Source organism: Poecile atricapillus, chromosome 2 (assembly GCF_030490865.1).
Source record: "Poecile atricapillus isolate bPoeAtr1 chromosome 2, bPoeAtr1.hap1, whole genome shotgun sequence".
Classification (NCBI taxonomy): domain Eukaryota; kingdom Metazoa; phylum Chordata; class Aves; order Passeriformes; family Paridae; genus Poecile; species Poecile atricapillus.
This window is the reverse complement of record NC_081250.1, coordinates 6702264-6723572: the sequence shown is the minus strand read 5'-3', so window position 1 is coordinate 6723572 and position 21309 is coordinate 6702264. Positions and strand designations below refer to the sequence as shown.

Genomic DNA, 21309 nt, shown 5'->3' with positions numbered 1-21309 from the left:
TAAATGAGTTCACTTTTGGTTAAAGAAAAATCTTACTTCGATCTCTGTGCATGAAACAAGACAGATTTCCCATTTTCCATGTGCTGTAGCAGGCATAGGATTTCAGTATTTCAGACCAAGCTGCACAGTTTTATGTTCTGAGAAATTTTCTCTTTTCCTGGTTTTATTTATAAGATTAAAGCTTGTAGCAGGTTTTTATGCGTGCCCACCCATGTAGCAGATTCTTCTACCCTTTCATTTCTCCACTTGTCATTTATCCTTTGCAATATTTAATTACATTTTGACATGTTGTACATTATTTTTTTAAAATATGTTAATGTGTTTTCTGCTGAAGTTTTCTAAATAATCTGCTGCTTTACTCTCACTGGACTTCTTTGCAAGAGCTGTATGTACTGGCCTCTGAGCTCAAACCCATGTTCACTGGGAATTTTGAAGGGGACCTTCCTCTGGAAATGGTGTGAGACAGATCTAGAAGCCATGGACACAGGCAGAATGAGGCATGTGTATCTTAAGCTGGATATGCCAGAGCACATCTGTCAGAGTCTTGTGATTTTTATGTTGCTTAGGTTTGAAAATCAAAAGTACAGAGGAGTGCAGAAATACCAAATTCTGTTGCTGTACAGCCTTGAACCTTGTTCCTGTGCGTTCTGGTGCACTTTGCCATGTCCTTCTGGTAAATCCCTGACTCACTCCAAGCAAAGGGGAAGTGATTGGGAAGAGGATTTAAAGTTGCACAGACAGTGGCAACTTCATGTTTCATGTTTAAGAGCAAAACCAAACTTTCTAGTTAAATCTAACATTTTCAGCTGTAGATGTATATATTTATATATACATCTAACAACTAAGGTGATGTAAAGGCATGCTAAAAAATTGGTTATGTTCCTTCAGTTCAGAAAGAAGTTTAAGCTGGCATAAACCATGTCCTTCATTCCTTCACCTCCTCAACCCTGTGCCAGCATAGTGTAACCAGGAATGAATTTGTGCAGGGAATTTAACAAAGTAAAAGGTAATAGAGGAGGAAAAAAGGTTGAATATACACCAAATTAGTGTGCTCACTGTGATGTTTGTTCAGGGCTGACACAGCAGGTACATGAGAGATGTGGGGAGAATGGAAATGTCTAAAACTCCAGCCTTGTACGAAGTTTGTCACTGAACAGCTCTCCCCTCACCCCATTCCTTGTTGCTATTGAACAGCTTTAGTTCACAGTGGCATTTTGTGTTATGAAAATAATTTTGTAAGCATCTAGTTTAATGTTTTAGCTAGATGTGGTAATTTCCTATTCTTTTAATTTTGTTGTGTGGCAGAAGATATTTACATGGGTTAACCCATCTATAAATAAAATGGATATTTTCTGTGCAAGGGAAAGCTTCCAGGTGCAGATAAAATACTAATTTTTTTATTTTTTTTATTTTTTTTTGCATTCTTTTACCCAGAAGTCAAGGAGCAGTCTGCAGAAGAGGATGCCCAGACGGAAGTGGAGAGCACCAAGCAGCTAACACCAATCCTTCAGCACTCCGTGTCCGAGGAGTCCACGAGCTCCACCGCCTCCGTGGGTGTGGAAGCCAAAACCAGGTGAGTGAGAGAGCGAGGAGGAGGCGGCTGCTGAGTCAGGGGCAGGGCTGGGGCTGGGGCTCTGGGCTGCAGAGTGCTCGGGGCACAGGGCTGGGACTCACTGCCGCTGCTTTGAAGTGCTGGGACTCGTGCCTTAATTGGCACATGGGGAGATCAAGGTGGAAAGCACGTTCTGTGAGTGCTGTCCTCACACTGCTCTGGGAAGCCCTTCAGTTACAGCATATTTGCTGGGTAAATTAAAGGAGGCATAAGTATAGGAGATAAAATGTGATTATTGAAGCTTTCCCGCTGTGTAGGAAATGGTATATTAGCAAATTTATATAAAGTAATTTTTGATGTTTCAGCTTGTATGAGTGTATTTTCAGGAGCAAAGTAAACCAAATCTCTTACCATATCTACTGTGTTCTTACAGAGAAAATACCATTGGTATTTTTTTACCTTTTTATTAACACAAATGAGCCTAAAAGCAGAGAAAGTATTATGTTACATGAGCAAAACCAGAACACACTGTCTGTGGTCACTGTTGAAATGGTGTCACACAATTCTAGAAGCTCTGATAATAGTTTCTAACCCAGTACCAGGTCTCTCTTGCTGCAGAAGGTGCTGTTACCAGCTACCAGACAGTTACAGGTATAATTATATTTTGACAGACTTGGAGAGAACTGTTGTCATCATTTTTCTTCCTCTTAATCCAACACAAAGCATATTTTCCATGCACAAAAAAAATTACTTAGTCTACTTGATGCATATCTAATTTTCATGTTTTACATGCTCACAAACTTCTTAGATTCCAAGAACTACTTTGCTTCTCACAGAAAATTCAGTTAAATAGTTCTTGTGCATATACCTGCGTGAAATACCTAAAAATTTCTGTTCTTGATGGAATTTTCAAAGGCTGACATTAAACTGCACTAAATACGTAGAGCAACTTGAACTGAGCAGCTGTTCTGCTTCATTATTTGACCCTGTTTTGGATCATTTGCAAAAATTTTAGTGCTGTTTCATCCGCTCTCTATTCTTCTCAAGGTTACTTTTTTGCTGTTATCATGAATATTTGATTACACCACTTTCCATAGCCATGGACTTGTTTCTTAAAAACTGGACAACAGCCTCTTGAAAAAACTTTGGCCTGGTTCTGAGCCAGCCCTTATTTGCCCTCAACTTATTCTTCCTTCCAACTGAAAGTGTTGACTTTGATCAGTCAGGATGGAATGGCTATTATGTGCTCATTGCTTTGGCTGATCAAAGCATTAAAAAGCTGAGTACTATTAATTTTTAATTAAAATAATAGTGATCAGACTGTCTCTGACATTTTGGAAAGAAATGTATTGAGGAGATATAAAACTGTTAATTGGGAATCAGAGGGTTTCTCTGACCCCAGGTAATTTTGATTTCAAACTTAGAGGCAGAATGTGGGTTAGTTGCAGAAGTCATTGATGTCCTCATACCAGTGGAAAAACCCCAGATGTCAGGGTTTCTCTGGAAGTGAGTCTTGAAAAAAGCCTCTTCTGATCTGTGACTTTTGATCAATTGTTTGTGTCATTATCTGTGTAGTGCTGCCACCAACATTGTGTCGTGCAGGGTTTGGAGGGCTGAATTGACTGTGTTTTCTTAGGAGAAAATACAGTGTGTGAAATAACAGACATTGCTAATGGTTGTGTAATGATAGGAGGAAATGTATCAAGATTCAGGATAAAAAGTGTGACTCCACAGTGCCTTAAAACTGTAACTTGGAGAAGTAGTTTTAAAGCTGATTTCCAAATAATTCATACTCATCAGCTTCATCTCTTTCTTGGTAAGCTTTTCTGTTTTATAATAACTTACACATTCTAATAAAATGGAAGTGTTTGTATATTTAAAAATAGCTTTAGGTATGTGAGACATAGGAGAATTATGAGAGTATATCATAACAGACAGAGCAGATACTGCCTAGAAGACAGAAAAGAATCCAAGCCTCCACAAGAAGTAGGTATAGGTGTAGGTGGAGCTACTTTTGCATTGCTCTTTTCAGAGTTCAGTATAAAACAATTCTGTGTTTCTGTCTTTGTTAGTGAAGATAAAGGAATTAGAGAAGCACAGGACACAGGGGATAAAATACAGTATTTTCCATGAAAAACGAAATATTTTGCTACTGAAAACCAGTGATTTTAACATAGTAGGACATGTCAAAACGAGAAAGGAGATCTCAGTAGCTGAGACATTAGCCAGAGCTTGGCTTGTGTGGTATTTTTCTCTGGATCCTTCCCGAGACTGCGGCTAAATAAAAACATTCAAGAGAAAGGCGAGAGAGCTGGTAAATTTTGGAACCTTCCTGAGGTGGGATACGGAAAACCAAGAGAACTCGGAAAATGAGGTGGGATATGGAAAACCAAGAGACAGCGAGTGGGATTGGGGCAGGGAATTAAACAGCAGACTCAGGATTAGTGCTCAGAAAGCAATGTGTTAAAATCCCTTTAAAATAAAGAGAGTCTGAGCCATACTGGGGTAGGGAGGCTGAAAAGGGGTGAGGCGTGTGCTTGAAAGGAGCGAGTGAATTATTGACATGTGGGGAGGGGCAATAACATCAAGCAAAGATAAACTCCCAAGCCTGGCAGTGGCAGGAGTAACACTGCCAGCTCCTATATATCATGAGCGTCATGGATTTTGGAGCCTTTTCCTTTGGTTGTTCCCTTTTTTCTTTTTCTAAGCCTTGTGAGAAGCTTCTGTCAGCCCGGGACTTAAGGCTGAGTGGAATCCAGCTTCTTCGAAAGGAATCTGCTGCCTTGGTTTGTGCTGCCTGCAGAGAGCAGGGGAAGTGCAGCCCTTGGGGAAGGCAGGGAGCCAGGAGCCGGCTGCGACTCAGAGCAGAGCCCACTTCCACCTTCCTCCTCTGTTTCCCACATTGGCAACCCCTGGCATTAAAAGCTAATGAGAATGGCCTAGAAACACAATTTCATAGAACAAAACACCTTTTGATTCATTTTACTTTCTGTCTGCTCTCGGAGACTGTGAATCACATTAATTGCATGTTTTCAGTCCTTTTGCCATAATCATGAAGACGGAACATTCTTAAATCTGAGGTTTTCACACAGCTCTTTTTGATTTTGGTACTTTGGCCTGCTTAAATATCTGCTCTTGTGAGATTGTTGCTAAAACTACAAAAAAAAAACCAAACCAAAGAACTGGCAAAACACCTTCCTGCTTTCTTGCTTCACTTGTAATTGGACAAAGCACGTAATTTTCATTCCAGACCAATTGCGCCATTCCCTGTTACTTTGTTGCTGCTGCTGCTAAGATGAAATCTGGAGTGTGGAGATGGAGGGCTTGGGTGCTTTATTCCATAAAGAAGAAATGGTTGGTGAACATCTGTAGATTGTGTGAACAAAGAAAGTAGTGAAAAAGTAGCAGTGAACTTCTCTTTGTTCCTTCTTTTTTTCTTTTTCTTTTTTTTTTTTTAATGATCTTAAAGCATATTACAAAATTTGTAACACTCAGAGCAAAACTCAGTAGAAAAAGGAATTGTGGAGTGGCAGAGAGTAGACAGTCTGGACAGAGTAGTACTGTAGTGATGGAAGGAAAAGCTAGGTCTCTAGGCAGGAGGAATTTAGATAAAAGATTTAATATTAAAATATGTTCAAAAATGTGTTGAAGTAGTAAAGTCAAGCACATGTTTTGAGGAGCAAACAGTATTAAGATTAATTTTGGAATGGATTATTTCTGTTCATGAACATGTACTGTGATACAGTTTGCAGTTCTGTGTGAATGTTTTTCTCCAAGAATTGTTTCTGCAGAGAATGGACCTTATGCACGACACAGCGCATTTGAAGTCATTGCAGAGTTTTGCCTTTACATTTCCAGCTCTAGATCTATATAAGCAATTATGGTATCTTCCTCTGAAATCAGTGATTTACATCTGGAAGGAAGACATACCATTCCTTTGTCTTCCAAAGTAAAGTACTACTTCAGCATTATATTAATGACCAGTCAAACCCAGAGTGAAATTACTGATTTGGCTAGCAGGGCACAACTAAAGACAAAGACCACACACTGAAAAATGAGAAAAAAAGTTAAATATTTACTGCTTTTCCATCCTGTTTGTTCATGCATTGTTAGGGAAATGGTCTCAAGAATTCTGTGACGAATCATTGTTAAAGCAACTTCGCCTTGGATTTATAGGGCGGGAAGGGACCTTTGGAACTCATCTAGTTCACCTCCTTTTCCAAGGCAGTTATCTACAGCTGTCATTCCTGACACAAACTTACATAAACTGCTCCTAAATCTTGCAGTAATAAAAACTCCATATCTTCCCTAAACAGTCCCTTCCAGTCTCTTTTTGTTTTTACTGTTGGAACCACTTTCCTCATATCTAACCCACACTCTCCTCATTCTGGGTTTATTCCATTACTACTCATACCATCTGCCAAGGATAATGGAGGACAGCTTTCTGCAAAAGCCTCTCATTTATTTCCCAGCATGCTTTACCTCGTAACAGAAATCCCAAATTTGTTCCTACTTTCTTTGTAGATGATGTTTTCTTGAGCTCAGATCCTTGCTGGTTTGAGTTTTCTCCAGATGGTCTGTGTCTTTCTCAGAGCACAGAAGGCGTGTCACACAAATGGGGCCAAAGAAGGGTTTCACAGGCAGCCAAAATTCTGCCTTTTGCTTAGGCTGAACAATTGCCATTGTGGCCATAATGTGTTTAATGCTCTCACGTAGAACTTGTGCCTCGTGGGATTTGACACCATAATCAGTGACATTCATGGCTGGGCCTTTAAGTTGCACAGACCTTTGGTCCATGATTTAATCTGTTCTGTAGGAAGGTCCAACTACAGAAACCATGAAATACCTCCTGCCCAGCCATGAGCAGGTACTCCAGGCTTCTGGAGTCCCACTCTCAGCCTCTCACAGATGTTCTTAGACACTTTTTGTGTCTCATCTCCATCCTAAGGCTGCTTGTCTCCACCTGGGTCTGCACTGCTGCTTACAAGTCCTGTACTGGTGAGCAGCAATCTGAGCCCTGGCAGGTCAGGTCTGACAGCTGGACAACATTGCTGTCCTCTGGGAGATGGGAGTCAGACAGACAGAAGCACCCCATGGCTGGCAGTCTGTCAGGCCATGCTGAAGGGCTGAGGGCAGTACCCTTCACAGCATGGGATGTCTGCTTTGTCAGGGATTGCACAGATACAGGGTATCCACAGACAGTGGTAACAGTCTGGGATCTTCTCTTCCAGTGTTAGGTGAATACAGTGTTTTCTCTCATTTCTTCCATATATCACCTCTTCCATTTGATTTTTTTTCCCTTTCAGCTTTCTTTGCCAGCCTCTTGGGGTTTGTCATGGTTTTAAAGCAGTAACTAAAAAAATTACTTATTTCTTGCTGTGATATATGGATTAGAACAAGAGCAAAACAGGCTTAAAACTGAAAAGGAATAAAGAAAGTTTATTAACAAAACTACAAGAATAAAAACACCAGAATAAACTTCCAGAATACTCCTTTATCCCCCACTACCTGACCATTCCTTTGTACACGTGACAACATAGAGACAGGAAAATTTTAAAACTTTGGTGGTTAAAACAGTCCCAGTTCCTGCTAGAGTCTTTTCATCAGCCTTTGTAGAGAAACAGAAGTCTTTTTTTGCTAATCTATGGAGTTTTCTCACGAGAAAACTATTTCTGTTATAGTTTTCTATTTTTCTGATGCCAGCTGCCAGGAAATCCTGTCATCAGAGCTCACTCCTCCCATTTCACATCACTCTGAGGTGTGTATGGGCCATGAGTCTAGGGATGTCATTTTAAGGATGAGTTATTCAAAGGCAAAAGTTCTCTTCATCTGTCTCTGTGAGCTTCCCTGGAAAGAGTTTTCTTATTGCTCTCAAGGCCTCAAATCTTCGCTTCACTCTGTTCCAGCACCTCACTGTATCACAATTACTTTCTCTTCTGCTCAAAATCCACACTTTGAACACTCCATTCCTCCCAATATACTCTGTCATGAATTAAAGGAGTCTTTTCAAATTACTGTTGTCCATCTCCATAGCTTTAACAGAAAAATATCCTTATTCTCTCCCCATCTAAAACTTAACTCTTTTCTTCCCTGTTGCTGGTGGTGTGTTTTATGATGTCTTCTTCATGTTGATTGTCTCTCTCTCTGTCTCTCTGGGAAAAAGGAGTAATCTGTACGTTTTATCTAGGTAGTAAAAGAATTAAAGCCTTAGAAAAGCTGCAAGAGTTTATGGTGTCAGGTTTTCAGTCCAGCAGCAGAAACTGAAAACTAAGCCCGGCTGGCCGGCTCTGCTTCTCCCCCCGCCCTCTTCTGCAGCCTTGTCCGGCCTGGAGAGTGGGGAGGAGGCCAAGACAGAGCCTTGTTACCTTTCCAGAAGCTGGAAACACAAAGAAAACAAGAGAGCTTTGACTGTACATCTTAAGGGGGTGTTCACAAGTTGACTTCACTTTTTAATGGTCAAAACTGCTGTCAGTTCTTAGAAATGACTGATAATTGGTCAGGAGAAAAGACTCCCATCAGCCACCAGCAGCTTCAACTTCCTTAGCTCCCAAAACCACCTTAAAGGTAAAAGCCACCCCATGACAGGGTTTTTTATGTTGTTGAATGCTCATATTCTCATTCTCTTCGCTAATTCTACACTGCTCATCGGTTTTAATCATTGTTTCATGGTTCACTTAGTTGAGGTTTACTCTTCTTTGTCTCTTTGCCTGATGTGCAGTTTTCTTCCATCCATTTCCAGTGCCTTCTAGACAGGTGTTCATTACATGGTATTTCTTCTCACCCTTTTATCCCATTTTCTTGTTCATTGCCTTGTCAGCTGTGTCTGTTTTCTTCTTGCTTCCTTTGGCTGTCTGTGTGATCTGTGCTATTTCCCATAGTCAATAGTCCCATTTCTCCAGCACTTTCCATTTCCTTCATGCTGCAAACTCAGTGTTGTGCCCTGCATTCCTTCCTTGCTTCCATACCAAAGCTGATGGAAAGTACAAGCAATTTAAATGGTAAAATCTGGACTCACAGCATCCCAGAGCTGTAGTTGCAGAGATGATCCCCTGTGAGTGTCTCTGACCTTTGCCAGAAGGATGTTCATTCACAGGGAATGGAAGGAGCATATGGAGTCTGCTTTCACATAGGGGCTGAGAGAGTGTGCTTAGTGAAGAGAGAATCTTTGTGCTCGTAGCTTCAACGTGCTAAAGCTCTTTTGAAGCACATGGGGCCTGCTTGGTGAGGCGTTTAGAGAAGCTAGTTTGGACCAATTTCCATAGGGTTACAGAAAGTCTATCTGTAACTTCAGAAATTAATGTAGTAAAACTTAAAACGTTTCACAGAACAACAGAAGGGTTGATCAAAGATCTGAAGTAAATTCCATTTAAACAATTCAGGACCCTTCAGTCTGTAAAAGATGTTGGAGAAGGTAGATAAGCTTCAGAATTATAGATGGAGTGGGGTAGCTGGCTGTGTCCTGACTGTTTAGTTTCTTTTAATGCAAGAAATTGAGTGTCATCAAGTGAAACTTTCAAGGGTTAGATGCAAAATAAAAGGAGGTGATTCTTTGTACAGCTGAGAGTTGTCTACGGAGACATCCTTGCCAAACCTTGAAACTTTAGGTGTGGTCAAGAGCAGACTGGGCAAGTTCATGAAAGAGAAACTGAGAATGAGTGTAGAGGAATCACAGTTGACACAGGTAGGCCTTGAATACTGGGGGGTGTGGATAGTACCATGTCTGCCTCCTCTTTGGTATCCCTGTGCCTCTGCTTATCCTGCTTAGATGAAGCTTTCTTGAAAAACTGCTGTTTAAAACCAGCTTGCTAAATGGTAAGTCTCAGTAATTTTCAGATGGTAAGACCCTACTTAGTGTTTGTATGAAATTGCCTTCAAGAGAGGCTGGCACCTCCATGTGGATTGGGTGTGACTGTGGCTGCCCCATCCCTGAAAGTTTCAAGGCCAGGCTGGATGGGGCTTTGAGCAGCCTGTTGTAGTGGAAGGTGTCCCTGCCTTGGCAGGAGGATTGGAACTGGATGGTGTTTGAAGTCCCTCCACCCCAAACCATTCTGTGTATTATTTTTTAATTACAAAAAGAGAAAATTTGGCTTACACAGACAGTACTTTCTGGGCACAGATGCATACTGAAGGTTGAAGCTACAGGACTTCTTATTCTTTGACTTTTATCCCTCAGAGGTGAAGAAAACTCTCAGAATTGCATGAATTGCCACTTTACAGGTACAATAAATTGCATTCTGTAGGGGATTGTTACTTGAGAGTACAAATCAGTTCACATGGACCTTAAGGAATTATCTAGAGGGCCTTTGAATTAGACCTCTAAATTCACTTTTTTCAGCATTGGCATTCTGGTAACTCCTCTTGCAGCTAGGGTATGTTAAACCCTAACTGAGCTTTAAATACTTGTTTAAATTAAAGCTGACACAATTCGTGGTGAATAAGAGCGTATTTTCTAAATTTCAAAATGTCAATAAGATGTGTTGTTTTGGTTGTGTTTGGAGGGTAATGTTTTCTTTCATTCAAATGAGAAGAGTGTCATTAAGTTGATTATATGGCTGTAGAACTCCAACTGTGCTGGTTTGACGAAATTGGAAAGTAGTTATTGTCTAATGCAGTTTAATTGCTTTGTATAAACTTCTAAAATTCTTTGCCTGAAGTTCATATTGAGCTCTGTCTCGCCTCCTTTTTTGAAAGGAATTGTGCTGCATAAGTTAAATAATTATTTGAAACTCAAATCTCTGTAATAGTATAATAGTGTCAAGCCACTTCACAATTTCAGGTTGTTCTGTGATTCAGTTACCTATTGGAAGGAGATTGTGTCAAATGCTTAAATACAGCTTTTAGCATAGATTTTTTTTCTTCTTTCTGTTTGTGGTGTCTCCATTTGTCCTTTCCATCCTTGTCTGTCCTTAGTATCCTTCATTCAGAAGGGTGATTTATTGGGTTGTTAGTCCTTTATCAATGTGTAGCTGTTATGCCTCACCTAATGATGTTTCTTCAGTATTTTCTTTTCAAGCTTTGTTATTATTGAGGTCCAGATAATTACAGAATATTTAGATGATGCTGGCTTCTTCTGAATCAGAGTTTTAGAATAACTTTACCTCTGTGAATATCTCACATCTATTTGAACTCACACCGATGGAGATCCCCAGTATTGTTTCAAGTCAGAAATGTTGGGGTTTTTTTCCTTCACTAAAAATGCAGCTTGCAGGTACTGATTTGAATTTACATAAATGATACAACAGTGCATCTTCACTAAGGAGAAAATCACTTTAAATAACACAACATATAACAAGAGCAAAGGTATTTTGTGCATTAGTGCAGCTTGGCAGGGCTAAATAAATGGTACAGGTCCCCTGTAGCATTTAACTTAGCCTTTTAGCATATGTTAAAACTACTAACAGGGTTAGGTGGAAGAAGAATTCTCAAGGCCAATTTTTATGAGTCTGCTTCAGTAATTAGTACAAATGATGTTCTGAAGTTCTGTTTTGCTCCCAAATAGTCCATTTCACTGCATTGAGCTTAATTTTAATTGTGAAAAATAGATGTTAAAAACATTGTAAATCTCTGTAACAAGTAGTGTGTGAAAAAGACATCCTGAAGGCATTTCCAGGCATTGAGGAAAATTATTGCATAATTCCACTGAGACAAATTTGTAGCAAAAGTCGCATGATACCCTCTTCACTTTCCTTTTCAACCCAAACCCTGAATGAAAGAGATCTTCGTGCTTTCTGAGTTGGGTTTCTTTTTAACTTTAGTGCAATTGTTGTCATGGCAAATGGCAGTAGTGATCATCTGCAATTTAAGTGTTTAATGTTGAGGCAGTGGCTATAGCTAGTGGATCTTACTGGAATTGCCATGCCTTGCATTTTCTCAAATATAGTCCATTGTTTTTTCCTGCTTAAACCTGGTTTTAGTATGATTAATTGGGAAAGGTGAATGCACAGCAAAACTCTTCTGGTAATATCAGCCCCACAGTAGGCTGGGAGGAATTTCAGGAAAGTTACAAGGTGAGGATCCCTTGATCTGAATCCAAGAGTTTGAATTTCTCCTGCTGTTGACATCCTCCTCTTCATCTCTGTGTGATGCTTGGATTCCCCTGTGCGGGCTCTCCTGAAAGAAGGGCACCTTTAACACCCCTCTGCAGAACAGGCAGCTGCAGGATTTCCTTTAGCCTGCCACCCTCACCATTGAGTACTGAAAGCGTTGGATAACTTCAAGAATCTCCCTGACAGATGTGCTCAGCATAGGCCACTCACTGCCTGGCTTGGCATTCAGCTGTGTGGGAGCCCTGGAGATATGGAAGGAAGGAAGTTATTCCTGTGAGAATGAGGAATGAAGATTATTCCCCCAGCTGTACACATGGAGATGTGGGGGCATGACAGTGCTCCATATCACTGCAGCTTGTGGTGCATTCTACCCATGTATGAAAAACAGGCAGGAGAGTGAGAGCGAGATACTCTTGAGGGTCACACAACCTCCCGTGGACACATCTGAAGATTTCCAGAAGCTGCAGAGTGCTCACGTGGGCACGAGTGCACATCTGTGAGATACGGGCCACAGCATAAACAAAAGGTGTTTGCATGAGCCAGTCTCCACGTCTGCTTGTTATCAAGGAGCTTTGGCTGACACAGGATTAGCCAGTGCCATTTCCCAGCTCAGAAAGATTCAGGAGGGGCTTCTGCTTCTGTACTCCTGGAAGTGCAACTACAGGTGTTGGTAATCCTGATGCTAAGGCTTAATTCTGTTAATAAATAAGTTTGAAGGACTCTCAGGTTTACCTTAATTCTCTGACTGATTATTTGCAAGCAAACCAGATGTTTCTCCTCCTCTGGTTGTGATTTAATATTGTGCAATTAGTTGCCCAATACTGCATGTGTTGAAATGAAGTTGTTTCAGTGGGAAAGTCTATGTTTTAGGATGAGTCCTGATGACTGTCATCAGTCAAGTAGAGGAAATAGTGACTGGTCTCCTTTCCTTCAGGATTAAGTGGCTGCAGGGCATTTTGTTATCCTTTGTCAGGATGTGGACAGGGGAGGATTATAGCACTTTAGATTTTTGTCAGGAGGTTGAGTAAATGCTGGGTGAGGAAGAAACACTGACCTGATGGAATAAGAACCTGTAAAAGAGAATGGCTGTGAAAGAGTGATGGGATCAACATGTTTCTTGTTAGAAAGGGCATCCTTCAAACAAGATCCAAGTCTGGATCTCCTCCCGTGGGAACAGACATTAGCTTCAGACATTATTACTAGCTTTTCTGCCTCTTACTGCATCCCCAAAACCCAGTGTGTCTGGTTCATTCTGAGCACAGTTTTTCATCAGTGTTATGTATTAAAATTTCTGTGCATTTAAATCTATGAAATCCTCTGGGATGAGGTGGATATAGGAGCACCTTCTGGTAATAAACCACCTCTGGATCTTTAAACTTTTCTAAGAAAGTAGCATTTGTCATGGGAAAATATGTAATTTAAATTGAAGTTATAGATAATGATGAACTTATATTTTGGGAGAGCCTAAGATATATCTTAAATGATTTGAGTACTGATGAGCTTCTTTTTTCCTAGTATCTTATAAAAAGATTTGTGACACATCGTCTCTTGCTTTTTATCCCATTTTGAATTATCCTGTTCTTAAAATATGTTAATTATGATAACAGATCTAGGGTTTGATCTTAAGATTTGCCAGTAACTCTATTTCGTTATCTTCAGTATGAGAGCTCTTCTTGCATCACAGATTTAGATCCTCTAATTGCATATTGACATATGGAAAGTAGATTTGTTAAGTACTTTCTGCAGTCCTCGAATGATAGGAAAAAATCTCTACCTTCTGCCCATACAGACATAACTTAAAATATTTACTGAGCACTTAAAGCTAAAAGGCTAACATGATGGAAATGGCCACTTTGTATGGCATGACAAGCCAGCAGCTGTGGCATGTCAGGAGGCAGAGGAGCATGGCTTTCCTGCAGAGAGTCTCTCCAGCATCCCAGAGGAGGCTGGGATTTGACTGCCACTGAGTGTTTTTGAGTGTCTGGCTGTGGGTACAGTTGAAGCCCCTCTGCTTCCTCTGTTGGCAATTGTGAAACCTTTTTTCCCCCTTTGTATAATCTCTCCCCTCTATCTCAGCCCCACAGTGTTCTGGCAGTGCTCTGGGCACGTTCTGCTGCTCCTGTCTTTAACTTCTGCATCCATGTGCAAACAGAGCAGTGAAGGCTCCCCCAGCCCCCACCCCATGGTGAGCACTCGGTTCAGCTGCGTTCCCCAGCTCTGCTGGAGCAGGAGCAGTAGCACAAGCCATATGATTCTTGACAGCTCCACAGCTGTCTGCACCACGCTGCAGAGTAGCTGTGAAACTCACTGCTCCTGTTGTTTCACTCCACTCTGCTTGCAGAAAGCTACTGCTGGAAGTTGTGATGCTGAAGCTGCCTTACAGGCTCCAGAAATACCAGCTTTACTCCTGTATGCCTTTTCAAATAATACCACTTGAAAAGTTAGTTGTTTTTTTTTTTTTCTTAATTACTGTTTCATATTTCTCTTTTATAGACTTTAATATTATTGCATATTTGCTACAACTCCACTTTAAAGAGCGTTGTTTATTTGTTTGTAATTATTCTCAAGTCTTTTAATGAGCAGTGATAGTCTGTCCTAACAGGATGTATGAATAATTATTTATTCCACTGTGGATAATCTTGTGTTTGCAACTAGTGTAATTTATATACCGTGGTGTTGCCTGTTTAAATCTCTTAATTCTCCTCACAAGTCTCTCTAGTCTCAACCAGCATAAATAGCTTTGCTTTCCCTGCTTAGGAACTCTGCTTGTGAGGCCAGATCAGGTTTCACTGGCAGTCCCGTGGTTACAGTCACTGACAGACAAATAATAGTGTATTGGTTGCTCTATCACACTGAAAGCTAGCTGTGAAATAGACTTACGTACTGTTCAGTGTAACTACTCATTTTTTACTGCTCTCACACTACCTTTATCCATATTTTCTTTGGATTTTTTTGTCTTTGGACATCTCTTTCTAAAGATTTCTGGAACGTGTCAGACATTTGCCATCAGCTCCGGGGGTTGTGCTGGCTCATGCTGGTTGTGTGTTGAGGCAGATCAGTGAGGGATGTGCAGCCCAGGCCATGAGATGAGGACAGATGTTTCCTAACAGTACCATAGGAAAGTGGAATTTCAGAACCATGAATGGGACTTAATTTATCTGCCCACCAACCTGCATGTTCTCACCATCTGCCTTAATGAAAGTGCAATCCTACCTGTCAACCATAAATAAAAGCATTTGGCTTCATTCTGGCTTCATTTTGGGCTCATGAAATTCTTCTCCTTTCCTTAGCATCTGACTGTCTGGTATTACCAGCAGTAGTAGACAACTTCAGGTTTCTTTCTTCTTTTTCTTTGTTCCTATTGTTTCTCTGTGGTGAGAGCAAGAGGAGCCATCCCAGAGTATGATAAACCAAATATCAGCGGCTTTGTTGGATTCTCAGGGTTTTCTCTTCTGATCTGGAACTTTCCTTTTCCACTTACACTTTTTTCTGTTGCTGTTCTTGTCTCTTCAGGCTGAAAAGCACAGGAGGCTTTATTTTTTCCCCCAGAATTTAGTAAATATTTTACAGCAGTTTAGCCTTAAGGTTTTCTCTTCCTCCCACTTCATTTTCCTCCTCTCACTCACAGAGCACAGAGTGTCCCAAATCCAAATGTGCCACCTTGGAGATGCACTGAAATCTATTTAAATGGAATCTAGGCATAACTAAACCTCTATCCAAGTGCCTGATTCCCTGAGGCATCTTTTTGGGGTCTTTGGGGCATAAATACGAAGAAAACAGAATTGCTCATTTAAGCATTAAAAAAAAAAAAAGAAGTGTTAAATGGCCTTCCTTTAATGCAAACTGCATTAGTTGCAGAAGTTCACATTTTAAGTTTGTGGGTATGTTTATTATAGAAATATTTTTCAGTAGCTTCCATATGATGTGACACAAGGAGTGCTGTCAGAGCTGTCATTTCAATCCTGTCACTATGTTGTGCATGTTAAAACATAATTGCAAATGGTACAGGGTATTGCAGCGGTCACAGTTCTGTAAATATAAACTTCTTCCAGTAAAACTTTTAGACATCATTTTGTCTTTAAATATTGAAGTAAATGAGGATGGTTGGATTTGTGTATGTGGTGTGCTTTGGCATGTGTGACTGTAGCCACTGCTGTGGTTTTCTCATGATTCCATTTTTCTCCATTTTAGTAAACCTTTTAGAGCATAGTATTTGCACATTGTGTTAAACATAAGCTGTATGTGCTTCCAGAAAGGTGTATGTGTTATAATGTTCTATAATGTAATGTATGTATTCCATAGCATTTTGATGCCTTTTAGCAAGCAAGTGTCTAGACACACAGAATTTTGGAAATTCTAGTAATTTGGATATAACATGGACATTTTTTTGTTTGCTTTGTTAATGAGGCAGTTTTGTGAACAGAAGAAAAAGTTATTTTACTGTAACTGCTAATTAGCTGGAAATAGTGTTTCTGAATGCTGAATTCTGATACCTGACAGCACGTGGGAGATTTTATTGTCTTATTATAAAGGGTTAAATTAGCATGAAATTTACTCTTCGATGGAGTATCCTCTGCTGGTTTTCCCCTAATAAAGAAGTAATGATCTTCCCTTTACAGCGAACAACTCTGCGCCTTTTGTTACTGTGGAGAACGGAGCTCATTAGGACAAGGAGACTTAAAACAATTCGGTCCCACTCCTGGGTATGTTATCCCATGGAAAAACCAGCCTTTAAATAAGAGTGAAGCCAGCGACAGCACCGATGGAGCTTGTGACAGAACTCCAAGGCAAAACTCAGTGCCGCGCAAACAGAGAGGCCAGAAGAAGTAAGTCTGTCCTATAATAAATATGTAGATTTTTTATTTTGCACAAAATTCAGGAAGGATCTTTACTGGTTCTGTACTACAATAGGCAACTACTGTGTATTTGTGTAATGTGGGTTTTTAATATTAATGTTTGTAAAGAAAATCAATGCATACGAAAACTGAACTAAAAACAGCCCCAGAGCAACCAACACGTGAGCAGTATAGCAGTGGCTGTCTCTTCTGCTTTTTAAAAATGGGTTTGTTTCTTTCCCAAGTGAGAATCTTCACTCTGGAAGAACACAGAAAAGAGACATAGCTACTGTAAAGCACAGATCTACTTGTGATGCTGAAGTAAAAGTACACATGAAGGGTGGAAGAGGATGGATTTCTGACGCTTCATGTGTTGTGTAGCCTGGAGTAATGGGTAGCCTCTGCCCCCCTGATTGGAGCCTCTCCTCTTGCCATCCTGCCCTGGCTCTCACCGTGGTGCCAGCTCTGTTGAGGGCACACAGCCATGGTTCCTGCCCTGCAGGAGTGGGGTTTGCTGGCAGCTCTCCTAGACAGGGGGCTTTGCTCATGGTCCTCAGGCCTCTCAGTGACTGTGAGGGATGGCAGGGGCATTCCTGGCCCCACAGTGGAGGGTGCTCAGTACATGGTGTGTCTGGCGAGGGCACTGGGATGGGGCAGATCAGGGCCATGTCTTCATGGGTGTGGGGGTCCTGTCACTGGGGACTTTTGTTGACTTGGAGTCATTCAGGATTGATGGTGAATGTGGGATCACTCAGTGCTGTCTGTGTGACAGAGCCGCTGCAACCCTAGGGAAGCATGAGGGGAGCCAGTGGCCATGCAGGGCTACAGGCCACAGCTATGGTTTGGGCATTGTGGGGTTGAGGGTGGTGAGAAGCTGTAGGTGGTGTGGGATTGAGGGTGGTGAAGGGGCTGTGGGAGGTGCAGGGTTGAGGGTGGTGCAGGGCTGTGGGTGTTGAGGGGCTGTGGGTGGTGCAGGGTTGAGGGTGCTGTGGTGATGTGGAGCCGTGGGCAGTGTGGGGTTGAGGGTGGTGCAGCGTCAAGGGTGGTACTGGTGATGTGGGTTGGTGATGTGTTGTTGAGGGCATTGTGGGGCAGAGGGCAAGGTGTGATGTGGAATGGTGATGTGTTACAGTGATTCTGGATGGTAATGTGTTACAGTGGTGTGGGATGGTGCTGTGTTACAGTGGTGTGGGATGGTGCTGTGTTACAGTGGTGTAGGATGGTGATGTGTTACAGTGGTGTGGGATGGTGATGTGTTACAGTGGTACAGGGTGGTGATGTGTTACAGTGATGCTGAAGGGTGATGTGTTACAGTGGTGCTGAAGGGTGATGTGTTACAGTGGTGCAGGATGGTGATGTGTTACAGTGATGTTGAAGGGTGATGTGTTACAGTGGTGCTGAAGGGTGATGTGTTACAGTGGTGCAGGATGGTGCTGTGTTACAGTGGTGCAGGATGGTGCTGTGTTACAGTGGTGCAGGATGGTGCTGTGTTACAGTGGTGCTGAAGGGTGATGTGTTACAGTGGTGTGGGATGGTGATGTGTTACAGTGGTGCAGGATGGTGCTGTGTTACAGTGGTGTGGGATGGTGATGTGTTACAGTGGTGCTGAAGGGTGATGTGTTACAGTGGTGTGGGATGGTGATGTGTTACAGTGGTGCAGGATGGTGCTGTGTTACAGTGGTGCAGGATGGTGCTGTGTTACAGTGGTGCTGAAGGGTGATGTGTTACAGTGGTGTAGGATGGTGATGTGTTACAGTGGTACAGGGTGGTGATGAGGGTGGTGAGGTGGAGCTGTGGGTGACGCGAAGATGAGGGGTCGAGGGTGGGATCGTGATCCAGAACCGTGGGCAGTGTGGGGTGGTGATGATGTGGGGCAGGGATGCAGAGCCACGGGTGATGTGGGGCAAGACCGGGCATTTGGGGATTGACTCCCAGCCCGGGAGGGAAACAGTGAAGGAGGCAGCTGCTGGCTCTGCCAGACTCCCTGAGTCAGACCTGTCAGTGGCTGTGCTGCTGCCGCAGAAGCTTCTGAGAGTGTTCTGCACTCGCTGAGGTTGCTTGGGTGCACATTGTATGTTTTTGTCATTGTGTTGGTGGTGGAAAAGTGCACATTGTGTAATGCTGATACAGAAAAGTGGCTTTTCTTGAAGCTAATAAAAGTAACACCCTCGCCTCAGGCTGTATTCTATAGGTATATGAAATAATATTTTCAGAGAAATCTGTGGAAAGTGTTTCTATGCAGGATGAGATTGTAGAGTAAATTGAGAAGTTCTGTAAATGGATTGGTTTGATAGTGTGAGAAAGCTTTTTTATGCAGAAAAATGCCTTGTCAGTTGGGATTTAGTTTTTCTTAAAAATCCTTTAAGCTTCGGTGTTGTGAGTAGCAGTTTGGTGGTAGAGGAGGCTCCAAGTTCATGTGAAGCGTTGGCACAGGCTGCCCAGAACAGTTGTTGGTGCTCCCTCCTTGGAAGTGTTCAAGGGCAGGTTGGACAGAGCTTAGAGCAACCTGGGACAGTGGAAGATGTCTCTGGCCATTGTAGGAGGGTTGGAACAAGATCCTTTCTAACCTAAACTATTCTGTAATTCCAGTGGACATGAATGGTGTTGAGCAACCAGTTTTGTCAAACAGAACATACTGCTTTTTAAGGAGGTTTTAGATGTTGATAGTGTCACAATTAATAGGCTTTGGGGTAGATTTTTTTTTTTTAAATTACGCAGGCCATGAAGTTACCATGTAGTAATAAAAAACTTTTAAGTTTTCCTGTGTGGTACAAGAGAGATGTTACTCTTTTTCCCATAAACTAAGGGGTTTTAAAATGTATTTATTTATGAATGTAATGACTGAAGCAGAGCAAAGTTTTCAGGAAAGCACAATTATCACAGGTAAAAATTCCAGTAGTTACTATATCAATTGACAAATGCATACAATTGAGTTATTAATAGCAGAGAATAATCAAGTTCAAAGAACCTTAATGGAAAATGCAGCACCACCTTTCCTACCAATTGTTGAGGCATCAGTGATCAGGTCTCTTATCAGTAGGCCTAGATGCACACCCTTAGATGTCTAAGATATTCTTTAGCCTGCAGGAAATGTAGAGTCATCGCTTCTGTTTTTTTAAAATGCAGTAATCTGAGTTGTGTGAATTGTTTTCTGTTGAGATTAGAATTTGGGGAACAATTCAATGAGGTTATAAACTAGTACAATATAGTAATCTTTATATCACTGCATTTTTTAATCTCCCTCCCCTTCTCTCCCCCCCTGCCTTTTCCTCCACCTCACCCCCACCTAACATCTGATGACATTGTATAAAGATGTTTATTTCCAAACAGATTTTCAACTCCTGGTGTTTTTTCTACCTTCCCCCCACAGCTGTAGTATTATCTATAAGCACCTCGCTTCTGAATGTTGTTACCTCATTCTCAATTCCAAGGGTTGGGCAAGTTTTAATATGTATAGAATCAAACTTAAAGAAGTGTGTGTGTCCTGAAGAACTGGAAGAGAGCAGGCTTGTTTACTGAATAGCAGCTTGAACTGGAAACCGTTACTGGGGAAAGTGTTGGGATAAAATATATGCAAGACTTTAGTTCATGTTGATTTATTTTTCATGATATGAGGAAAACATTTTACTCACTTGCTGCAAGTTTTGGATCATTTGTTAGTGTCTGGCTAGTTGAACAAAGAATGTGGTCACTTCTAAATTTGTTTTTCTGCTTCCTGATACAGATCTCGATCGAGTATAGCATCATGTACAAGTGTAAGCACCCAAACTGCTTCTGACGATCAGGTTGTCAAATTCTGGGATGAACTCAGTTTAGTTGGCTTACCAGATGACATTGATGTTCAAGCCTTATTTGAGCCAACAGGTAAGATCCATTGTTACTCTTTTCTCCCTGTCCAGTAGCAGTACAGTAGCCACAGTGACATGAGTAAAATTTTCCAGCTGTTGGTTTTTTGTGGCTGTGGTGTTTGTCCAGTCTTTGATGGTGCTTTGGTAGCTTTTGCCCATGTCAGATTGTGGTTTTTTAGTCTTCTCTCCAGAGAAGAGAATCCTCACCTTTATGTGGAAGATGTTTGTAATCTGCTGCAGAACTGGTGTTCAAGTAGTAATACCTTCAGTACCATGATTCTGTTTTGGGGAGAATAGGGAAAAGGAATGAGGCACAGCTTAATATAATTCTCAAAAATCTTAATCCTATGACGTTACCTGATCTCCTGCTGCAAATATTATTGGAAACAATGGAACAGAAGATTTAAAAGAGCAGCATCATTAGAGCAGTAGAGGCATAATGCATGTGCTTGTTTCCAGAATATGCAGGTTTTCTGTCAGAAAAATGTATGGTTTATCATCTGCTCTTTCATTTCAATTGAACTTCTCTATAATTAAGTTATTAATTACTTTTTCAGGAGGCATCTGTGTCCAAATGCTTTGATGCCAGTAGTCCATTCACATATTTTGCTCCAAAAAATAGAAATACATTTATGTAATAACAAAAATGCCAGTCTTTCATGAGTAGGGAAATTTGTTTCAAGGTCTAATTAAAAGGAAAAAATTAAATCCAATGGTTTTGTTTAAATAGTTTTACTGTAGTGTGTGTAAATGGGTGGGCGAAGATTTATCAATCTACATGTTTAAAGTTTCTATTATTTGCAAATGACGCTTCCCAAACCCTTACAGAGATTTTTTGGGATTGTTTTTTGTAGCTTGAATTATTAAGTTGGCTGATAACTAATTTCAAGAGCTAGTCTAAACCATCTTTTCTAATTCCTGTATAAAGCAGTCAGAGAATTCCTTTGGAAGTATACATAATTTGCATTTTTTTCCCAGAATTGAATTAGAAACTTGTAAAAGTTACATTTTGAATTCTACAAATTCTG

The 21309-nt window shown here is 41.1% G+C and overlaps 1 protein-coding gene across 10 annotated transcripts in view; it reads left to right on the top strand.

Moving 5' to 3' along the window:
* The window catches only part of KMT2C (lysine methyltransferase 2C), a 191956-nt gene that overhangs the window by 58791 nt on the left and 111856 nt on the right, over window positions 1-21309 (top strand). For all 10 annotated transcript variants that reach the window (XM_058831023.1, XM_058831029.1, XM_058831032.1 and 7 more), the window contains 3 exons: window positions 1435-1573; window positions 16218-16424; window positions 20158-20297. In XM_058831023.1, coding sequence (XP_058687006.1) covers window positions 1435-1573; window positions 16218-16424; window positions 20158-20297 — 486 coding nt within the window. The remainder of the gene's footprint in view (window positions 1-1434; window positions 1574-16217; window positions 16425-20157; window positions 20298-21309) is intronic.